The sequence below is a fragment of the Nansenia antarctica genome (genome assembly GCF_963989245.1).
Source record: "Nansenia antarctica genome assembly, chromosome: 11".
In the NCBI taxonomy this organism is placed as follows: Eukaryota; Metazoa; Chordata; class Actinopteri; order Argentiniformes; family Microstomatidae; genus Nansenia; species Nansenia antarctica.
This window is the reverse complement of record NC_137681.1, coordinates 19493238-19503904: the sequence shown is the minus strand read 5'-3', so window position 1 is coordinate 19503904 and position 10667 is coordinate 19493238. Positions and strand designations below refer to the sequence as shown.

The following is a 10667-nucleotide window of genomic DNA, read 5'->3' as shown; positions in this document are numbered from 1 at the left end:
GAATGAATGAATGAATCTTTGGTCTGAACTGGCCTTTACCCTTCTCTCTCTCATCAGGTCTTGGTTCACTTACTGAGACAAATGTACTGATTGTAAGTGCCTTTGGATAAAAGAGTCAAACAAACAAATAGAAATAAAAAAGCAGGTTTATTTCCCACAGTGTTCCTGACAGTGTTTCAGTGTTCCTGATCGTCACATTAATCAATACAAATGCTGACTAGACCACTTTTCTTTCAAGACACTCGCAGTTACAGTAAATAACATGGTGTGTGTGTGTGCGTCTGTATGTGTGTAGGTATGTGCGCGTTTGTATGTGTGTATGTATGTGCAAGCTAGACAGAAAGAGAGAGGTAATGTGATGCTAGTGAAACAGGAGCTATATGTCAGACTACATGTAACGTATGTGGCCTATGCTATCCCACATGCCCCGGAGGCGCTGAGCAGGCACAACGCCCTCCTCTGACCACATGGCTAATGGCATGGCCCCTTACACAACCTACTCAATATAGACCTGCAACTCAGAACACAACTAATAAATCAATCAATCAATAACACCCAGATACAAAGTCGTCATAGTAACAGCAGTGTGTGGAATAGCAGATACAGTGAGGTTAGTAGAGTATGTCAACAACACAAAGAAGAAAATACAATTTCAAGTACAAAATGTTAGCGCAAGAAATAGGTAGTTTTCTGTTAATTAAAAAAAAAAAAAAGTTTCTTGATCAACACACAATAATTACAAAATACAATTGACCCGTTGCATATGAATATAAACACCATTGCACTTAAAACATGTTATCCCCTCATCATCACTTCCTGTAGTAAACTGTAGAACACGTTCACGTCATGGTCTTGTCTGGTCCACTGCGGGGGGGGGGGGAGGGGGGGGGGGTCAAGAGGAAGTGGAGGAAGACGGGAAGGCCTCTGGAGAAAGAGAGTGAAAAAGAAAAAGAGAGAGAGAGAGAGAGTTACAATGAATGTGCCCTTTGACGTCAGTTGGCAGCAGCAAGCGACTGCTGTGGGGGGGGGCTGCTCAGTCAGCCAGTTACACACACACACACACACACACACACACACTGCTGTGTCAGCCAGTTAAACACACAGATCACTCATGTGGAACCAAGCATTTCCGTGACTGGTTGATTGTGGTGCTTCAGTGGACAGACAACTCTCAGCCAATGAACACGCAGCAGACAGGTCTGAGTGTTGACTGCTGCTCCTGGCATTAAGACGGTGTGTGTGTGTGTGCATGTGTGTATGTGGTATGTATGTATGTGTAATTGTATGTGTGTGTGTGGTGTGTGTGTGGTGTGTATGTGTGTGTGTACCTCTAACAGGTGGGGGGGGCCGGGAGGGTTTGACCAGGCTGCTCTGGGAGAGGGTCTCTACGATCCAGCTGAGAGCGGTGGAACAATACTCCAACTGAGGAGGAGAGGAGAGGGGGATGAGAGGAGGAGAGGGGGAGGAGAGGACATGGTGATACAGTGTGTCTTACCTCTGACTCCAACACTCTCAGTCTGCGGTCGTGGTCCCTGTTCTCTGACAGCTGCTTCAACACACTGTCCACCCTGACATACACACACACACACACACACACACACACACACATTAACATTATACAGAGGTGTGTGTAGCTAGATAAGCCAAGCAATCAGAGGGGGCGTGTCCCACTCACTTGACAGACATGCGTTTCAGCCTCTCAGTGTCACTGGCACGCTGCTCCTTGCTCTGCGCCGTCAGGAAGTTCTCCTTCTGGATGGTCTCCCACGTCATCAGCCTGTTAGCCGCCTTCCCCTTCAGCTCCAACACTAACCCATGGGGAACAGGTTAACATGTTAGCCTGTTAGCTTCAGCTCCAACACTAACCCATGGGGAACAGGTTAGCATATTAGCCTGTTAGCTTCAGCTCCAACACTAACCCATGGGGAACAGGTTAGCATGTTAGCTTCAGCTCCAACACTAACCCATGGGGAACAGGTTAGCATGTTAGCCTGTTAGCTTCAGCTCCAACGCTAACCCATGGGGAACAGGTTAGCATGTTAGCCTGTTAGCTTCAGCTCCAACACTAACACATAGGGAACAGTTAGCCGCTTTGACACACACCCACAGACACTAGTTGCCACCTTTCTCACTACCAAATGCGGGACAAAAGATGACGTGCCACTACAAGGGCGGGCGGGGGGTTTGCAGGAATTGGTGCATTGACACTATGCGTACGCATGAGAGGACCTGTGATAGGATGAATTTACAGGACAAGGGAGGTCTCCTATATTCATCCAGCCCAAAATACGGGACATCCCAGCTAATACGGGACCCCCCCCCCCCCACACACACACACACACACACACACACACACACACACACACACACTCACCGAAGTGCAGGATCTTGATGGAGGGCACCTTGCGTATGTACCTCTTGATGAAGAGGTGCAAGTGAGAGAGGATGATGAAGGGGGGGGCGAGAGAGGGTTTGGAGTGGTACTCCACGATCAACTGGTTCCTCTGGAACTTCCAGTAGGTGTCACTGTGCTCCTGCACCTTGTTGAAGGTGTAACTGAGAGAGAGAGAGAGGGAGAGAGGTCAGAGAGAGAGAGAGAAGGGTGGGGGGGGAGAGAGAGAGAAGGGTGGGGGGGGAGAGAGAGAGAGAGAGCGCCCCCTACCTGAACATGGCGATCAGGAGGTTGATCAGTAGAATGTTGGTGACCAGCAGGTAGATGACCAGCAGGATCACAACCAGCCAATTAGAATACACGCTCCGGCAAGGCTCCGCCCCCCCATCGATCAGAGTCACGTTGTCAGTGCAGGGCATGTCCCACTGCTTACCCACTACATGCACACGGACGCACACACAAAAATAAGGCAAAAGTTGCATCAGATGTGGCAGTGCACACACACACACACACACACACACACACACACACACACACACACACACACACCGTCTACCTCCTCTACAGGGATCTGTCCAAAGATGTGCAGGTAGGGCCGGTAGAACACCCTCCTGAAGATCCAGGCGGGGCGGGGGTCGTAAGCATACAACAGCGCCTGATTGGCTACTCCGTACGCCATCAGCCACACCCCCAGGAAGAACAGGAAGAAGAAGACGTCCTTCATCTGAACGGAACAAAGGAGGGATGGAGAGATGGTTTGTGTGTGTGTGTTTGTGTGTCTCTATTGGCTCCCTCAGCCCGTGTGTGTGTGTGTCTCACCATCTTGCCTACGATGATGATCTTGGGTCCCAGCTGTTTGTGGATGGCGAAGATGTGGATGAGCCGCAGTGTGAAGACCATGTAGTCCACACACAACGCTGAACGACCCACGTTATAGGAGCGCTTGAACATCCTGACACACACACACACACACACACACACACACACACACACACACACACAGTAACGTAACAAAAAACGTTTGATTTAAAACCAAAGCCATCCCAGAGTGTTCAGTCCGCAACAAGTGTGTTAGCACCTCCTAGTGGTGGGCAATGGCAGCTACAGTAACCACTGACTACCTTTGAAGAAGACGATGATGAAGAGGAGGATGAATGGCAGGGTGAATAGGAGGATGAAGAGGGTGAAGAGGAGGATGAAGAGGAGGAAGAGGAGGGTGAAGAGGAGGATGCCTACCTGCAGGTGAGGCCGATGATGAAGAGGATGATGGCGATGAGGTCACACCTGTTCCACACGTCCTGGAAGTACTTCCTGCCTCTCTGACGCCACGTCAGCACACCCACGAACACCGTCTGGGAGAGGAGAGACGGGTTACACACACGCACGCACGCACGCACGCACGCACACACACACACACACACACACACAGCTCTCGTATCTCTACATAGACAAACACACACACCTTTTACGGGTCACCTGATGGAAGCCAAGGTAGTATAATATCTTAGTATCTTATAATAGTAAACCAAACTTTTAGAATATGTCTTTTTGCCCTTTTTCTTTTTTTTGTACTACAATAATTTTGTTGTAATATTTTATTTTATTTTATCTTGTTCGTACATCTGTCAGTTCTAAACATACAGACCATCCAAACGTTACTGCTTTGATATACTGATTGGAAAAATCAAAATAAAGTTTATAAGAAAAACAAAAAACACACATCTCTTCACACACACACACACACACACACACACACACACACACACACACACACCTCTCGTATCTCCTCACACACGATGGTGAAGACCCAGAAGTACAGCACCAGCTCAGCGATGGCCGGGCCGCGAGGGGGCGGCGGCTTGAAGTCCACCAATAGCACATAGGCAAACAGGAACAGGAAGAGGAAGTACATGAGCACGTTACCCAGGAAGGAGGTGACGGGAGCGAACCAGAACTGACGCCATCTTGACACGATGAAGGGCCTCTGGGAGGGGGGGGGCGGGTGGGGCTGGCCTGGGGAGGTGGGGGGTAGAGTCAGTAGTAGGAGGGATGAGGGGGTGGAGGGATGGAGGAGTGGAGGGGTAGAGGGTGGGAGGATGGAGGGATGAAAGAATGAATGAATGGTCTTTATTGTCATTGCTATAGTACAGGTACCAAACAACGACATTTGGGAGGGGTGGCTCCCCTGGTGCTAGGAAAGAAAAAAAAAAAAAACTAAAAAAACAAGAAGGGAAAGGAGCTGGTTTACATAAATAAAGGCTATGTACACTATCCACTATACTATACTGTACTGTACAGATAAGACGACTAGGGTTGTCATATTGCACATAGTGTTATTGCACATTCATTTAAAGTGTCGCAGTTTGCAGGCTTGAAATGTACACATTTGTGCCTCAGCACTACACCTGATTTTTTCAATCCAGCAGCTGCCATCAATCCGTCCAGACTGTCCAGGGCCCAGAACCTAGGTCTTTGCTGTGTTCAGGGCCTGGATGGCCCTGGGGTAGAAGCTGAGCTTCAGTCTGTTTGTCCTTGCGGCCATGGTCCTGTACCGCCTTTTCGAGGGCAGCCGGGCAAAGTGTTCGTACCCAGGGTGGGTTGGGTCTCTGGAGATCTTGGAGGCCTTCCTGAGACAGCGTGTGTTGTACAGCTCTTCCAGAGAGGGGAGGGGGGCGCCGGTGATCTTCTGGGCTGTTCTCACGACTCTCTGTAGCGCATTTCTCTCCGCGGTTGTGCAGCTGGAGAACCAGTTGCAGATGCCGTAGGTGAGGATGCTCTCCACTGCGCCGCGGTAGAAGGCCACCAGTATCTCCTGCTTGTTGTGTTCCTTCCTGAGGACTCTCAGGAAGTAGAGCCGCTGTTGTGCCTTCTTGATGGTGGCTGCTGTGTTGTTCTTCCAGGACAGGTCATCCTGTATGTGCACCCCCAGGAATCGGAGGGTTGAGACTCTCTCCACGCTCTCTCCGTCGATGAGCAGGGGCTGGACCTCAGATTTTTTCCTCCTGAAGTCCACAATGATTTCCTGGGTCTTTGACTTGTTCAGCAGCAGGTTGTTAACCTTGCACAGCTTGCTCAGCTGCTCTACCTCATCCCTGTACGCCGCCTCGTCCCCCCCGAGATGCAGCCCACCACGGTGGTGTCGTCTGCAAACTTTACGATGGAGTTGCTGGGGTGGACGGGGGTGAAGTCGTAGGTGTAGAGGTTGTAGAGGATGGGGCTTAGCACGCAGCCCTGGGGGGACCCAGTGCTGAGTCTGAGGGCTGTGGAGGTGTGGGATCCCACCCGCACCCTCTGGGGGCGGTCGGACAGGAAGTCCTTGATCCATGCACATATAGAGTGTGATAGTCCCAGGTCTAGTAGTTTGGTCACTAGCCTGTCTGGAAGGATGGTGTTGAAGGCAGAGCTGAAGTCCACAGAGAGCAGTCTCGCGTAGCTGTTTCCCCTCTCCAGGTGGGATAGAGTGGCGTGGAGAGTCGTCGCGATGGCGTCCTCTGTGGACCTGTGGGCTCTGTAGGCGAACTGGTATGGATCCAGGTTGGGTGGGAGGCGTGTGAGTATGTGGGCCCGGACTAGTTTCTCGAAGCACTTCATGATGATTGGTGTGAGTGCCCAACCAGCGAGACCTGGTTATAGAAATGACGTTGTTTTATTGATAAAAAAGGGTAAAACTGAAAAGAGAAAGGCGATTGGTCAAAACAGGTCATCTCACATCTGATTGGACCAGAAGGTAATCTCATCGCTGATTGGACCAGTAATAACCAGTAGTAATTCAGTCTTTGTCAACAGCGGGAATCTCCTCACTCGCGGTCTTTCCTGAGGGGATTTAGGAGAATCATCTCATAGTTTGAAACCTGAACAATTCATTCATTCCGAGATAGCGAGATAGCAACCCTGTTTCAACCCCACAATGGCCAGAGAAATTTCTATTTTGCCAGACGTTGTTCGACGTCGCAGCTTTTCCACCATTTGGTAAGTCCATGACAACATGTAGCTAGCTAGCTAAGAGTTTAGCTTGATGCTAACAAGTTACCTCTGTAGCTAACTTCTGATAAAAACCTCACTGAAAGGGATCTTGGTGTATCATGCTCCTGGGTTTCCGTTAACCGGTAATTACCGGTCTTTGTCCGGTAAAATGTGTTTGAGATTGAAGTCCGACAAATTTAAACCTCTTCGGTCATAATGTCCGGTGAAAATAATTCCCTCTAAGCACAATTTGAATACAATTCGCTAAAGTTTATTTGTCACATTCTGATTCCTTCTATATTAAAAAAGACGAATATAAAGGCTATATATTTCTTTTATTATTATATGATTTGACACCGGCATGATGATGACTCCGCGAAACAGCGGCAATAGCCTGCCTAGCGGCAGGGTTGCCAGATGGGATTGACAATTTACAGCCTAACCAGTCTATTACCGCTAAACCCAGTAGCCCATTCGGCGATAACCCGGCCCATCTGGCAACCCTGCGTAGCGGGCCACCATAATAATAATAATAATTTTATTTGTATAGGCTAGCACTTTTAACCTGCAAACGTTGCAGCTCAAAGTGCACCATAGCGAGCGAGAGGTAAACATGGCAAGACAAAGTTTAAGTAGTGCCGTAGTGGCTCCTCCAGCCAAAAAGTCTCGAGGGTTCCGAGATGAATGGAAAGAAAATGTCCCCTGGCTGCGTTTAGATGGGGAAGGAAAAATGTTCTGCTCACCGTGCAAAAAATCGGGGAGGAATAACGGATTCATGAGAGGAGCAACGAATATGAGAATGTCGGCTCTCACTGATCACAGTCGGTGCAGTGACCACATATCGGCGGTCAGTTTGAGGCAACAGCAAACCGCTATGAAAGGCCACTGTGAGCAGGCTAATGAAACGGCTAACAATAAGCTGCACTCTCAGCTACAAGTTGCATTTCACATGGCAAAAAATGGCATCGCATGTCATCAGTATGTGGGACTGACTGAGCTACTGAAAGCCTGAATAGCAGGCTATTTTATTTAAGGCTATCCCCTATCTGTGAAAAGGCATAGGCTACTATAGGCCTATTAACATTGAACGGAAATTAGCCTATGCGCATTGCAAGTTCATTTAAAGCCTATTTATTTTCAAAGAGTTTTATTCTATTTTATTTTATCTGATAAAAGGCATATGAACTGAAATTAGGCTAGCCTGTGTCACGCCAGAAGCCTACATGTAACCTCTTGCACTTTTCAATAAAATGTTATAAATCTAGACATTGTGGTATTTCTTTATATACGTATCCCAGCCTGCCTATCAATCGTTTCTCAATAAACAGTTATGTTCTCCTCATTGTCATACTCCCGAGTCCGATTAAGTATGATTTGACAGGCAGCTAAACTAAATGCCTTCCCAACCAGCGAGACCTGGTTATAGAAATGACGTTGTTTTATTGATAAAAAAGGGTAAAACTGAAAAGAGAAAATAGAAAACTCACATTAATCCGAAACAATTGAACAGACTTCAGTTAACGTAATGTGGAGTCCGTTCATTGATCGATGCAGAACCTGAGGCCCAGGAGCTCAGATGTCACTGGTTATTCCGCACCCTTGTGACCCCAGGTCATAGAGAGATGTTAAATCCATTCTATCTCGTCTCCACAGACTAATAGAACATACATCGACTCACATGTGCCCAGGCACGCGGGAAGGTATTTTGACTGGGGGTGCTGAGGTGCTGTCTATATACGCTACAGGGAAAAAAATTGCCAGGGAAAAAATTATAACGATTTCTCTCCCTCCCTCCCTCCCTCTCGCCGATTGCTCGTTCGCTCACACGCACACAGTGGCATAACGACGGGCCCCAATGCACGGGCAATAATAGTTAAGCACGCACGCACCCACACACTACAACGACCCCAGTGAGCAATTTTACGTTGATTAGACGTCTAAACAACGTCTAAATGGCCTGTAGACGTCTAGGTGAAATCGAGGCTAAATATACGCCAAATTGGAAATTGAAACAACGTCTATGTTTAGACGTTGAAATGCCGTTGAAACATAGACGTTGTTTCCCTGTCTATGTTTCAACAGCATTTCAACGTCTAAACATAGACGTTGTTTCAATTTCCAATTTGGCGTATATTTAGACCTTGAAATGCCGTTGAAATATTATGTTCCTGGAGGTACTGCAATACCAGGTCGATGCGTGGTGTGGACGGAGCAAGCCCCTATTCCATCTCCCTGCTCCAAAAATCAATTTAATATAACGTCCCCGGGTAGGGGACGTATCAGATATTAAACGGATAAGAACAGATACACTTGATCTTAGCCAAAAGGCCGAGAAGCGATACCCGCGATGGTTTCGAGGGAGGGTAGTCATTCTCTGGCACGTCAATGTAGGTCACGGTTTAACCACAACAATAGTTTCTATAGGCATTCCACTATATAATAATAATGGTATTAGTGGATTAAATATTTTACCAACAATGTGTTGGAATTTACAGTAATTTCCACTCAGCTCACAGTGTCCCACAATGTCCACAAACATGATGTTGACCATTATTACAGACAGCACTCCATGTCGATTGTTATTGCCTCTTAACGGAAGCCCTTCGCTGCCGAAGAATCGGATGGATCTGAATATCAGTTCTAATACGTTTCTGGCCGTCTGTTGCTCTTTCTCAACAACGTCCGACAGTAGAGCATTAATGGGAGTGTTGTTAAGCGAAGCAAGCAACTGCATCAGCATCTTCTTCCAACTCCACTTCAATTGTTCTGGCTGATTTAGCATTTTTGCTAAAGAACTCAGAGATTCCCTAGCAAGATATGACCATGTGATCACTAACATTAAAACTAACAAACACATTTTTACATTTATTACAAAAAACACATTTATTTTTATTCCCAAAAGCAACAATAGTTATTATATTGTTTTAACTTATTGTTTGAATAATATTTTTATTTTTTTAATTCAGGCAGGAGGAGCTCCTTCTGCCTGCCGCTAGGGGGTGCTGCAGCACCCTCAGCACCCCCCTTCCCGCGTCCCTGCATGTGCCCCTACTATCCTCACCCTAAGCTGTTTTTTTTTGTTTGTACCCCTACTATCTTCACCCTAAGCTTTTTTTTCACATGTGCATCCACTATCCTCACCCTTGGCTTTTTTTTTCTCTTCCTAACACATATGAGCGTTTGTTGTCTGTCCACTCTCACAGAGGATGAGGCTGAGGAGACCTGACATGCAGTAATAGACCTTATGTCAAGGGTTTACCTGTGAAGCTGCCTTAGCAGTGTCTCAGCCTCATTGGATATACAGCGGGTATCATTGTATTGCAGGGCTCCCATGAAAAAGAGACTATTGGTCTCAATGTGAACATTGTGTGTGTGTGTGTGTGTGGGCAAAAAAAATCCGGTTCGACTTAAAAAAAAAAAGAAAAAAAAAAAAGACATTAGTGTCATTATTCAGTTCCCAGTGTGGCGCGCGTTCAGCGCTGGACATATGGCATAGCGTGCATGCGAATCATGAAAGCCTATATTATTATATTTATGATATAGCTCGCATCTAATCGTATCGGATGAGAAATAGACATTAAACGGCATATATAGGCTAGGGTCGAGATGCTTCTAGAAGACCTGCTAATGAATGAGACAGACGACAGAGGGCGTGTGTGTGGCCAGCACCTCCTCCCCCAGCGTGTGTTCGCCCCCCTGCACCGCCTCCCCCAGTGTGAGTTCGCCCCCCTGTTTGTGTGTGACTACATGTTCCCTGATGAGAGCCTGGCTGACGTGAGCGAGCGGCTCAGAGAAATGCTGGACCTGCACATCCCAGAGTCCCTCCTCCTCTCCCCCGAGCCCCGCCCCCACGCCCCAGGGACAACCTTTCACACATATGAGCCTTCCCAGTATATTCCATGGAATTTACCAGCTCCTCCCACCTCTACGGAGGCTCCGCCCACCTCCACAGAGGCTCCTCCCACCGCCACAGAGGCTCCGCCCATTGAGGGGTTGAAACACCAGACTAACGTCCAGTACTACGCTGGTGTCGCCATGGCAGCTGTAGTCGCCCTCATCGCCACGGTAACCTCGCTGCTCTACCTCAGTGACTGATGGCTCAACACACACACACACTGTATGGAAAGTTTGATAGCATTGTGCTTTACAGAAGACGCTTTGTATTGGAGGAATAGAGAAAATGAAATAAAATTCGAAGCTACAAAGTAAATCGTGTGGAGTGCTATCAATAAAAATGTGCGTTAGAACCTATCCCTGTGTTCTAAAAGACACGGCTTTAGCCAGGAAGCTTAGCCGTGACAAAGTTGCTAGC

General features: G+C 47.6%; 1 protein-coding gene across 1 annotated transcript; it reads right to left on the bottom strand.

Annotated features, from left to right (window-relative positions):
- Positions 1 to 892: 892 nt before the first annotated feature.
- On the bottom strand, positions 893 to 9584 carry LOC308167967 (transient receptor potential cation channel subfamily M member 5-like; the record flags this gene model as incomplete). The annotated part of the gene is made up of 11 exons (XM_080542447.1): positions 893 to 924; positions 1329 to 1422; positions 1496 to 1568; positions 1676 to 1808; positions 2375 to 2556; positions 2663 to 2828; positions 2942 to 3116; positions 3212 to 3344; positions 3629 to 3744; positions 4167 to 4405; positions 9557 to 9584. The coding sequence occupies 11 exons, from the start codon at positions 9582 to 9584 to the stop codon at positions 893 to 895; spliced, it is 1371 nt and encodes a 456-aa protein (XP_080398573.1).
- Positions 9585 to 10667: the final 1083 nt, after the last annotated feature.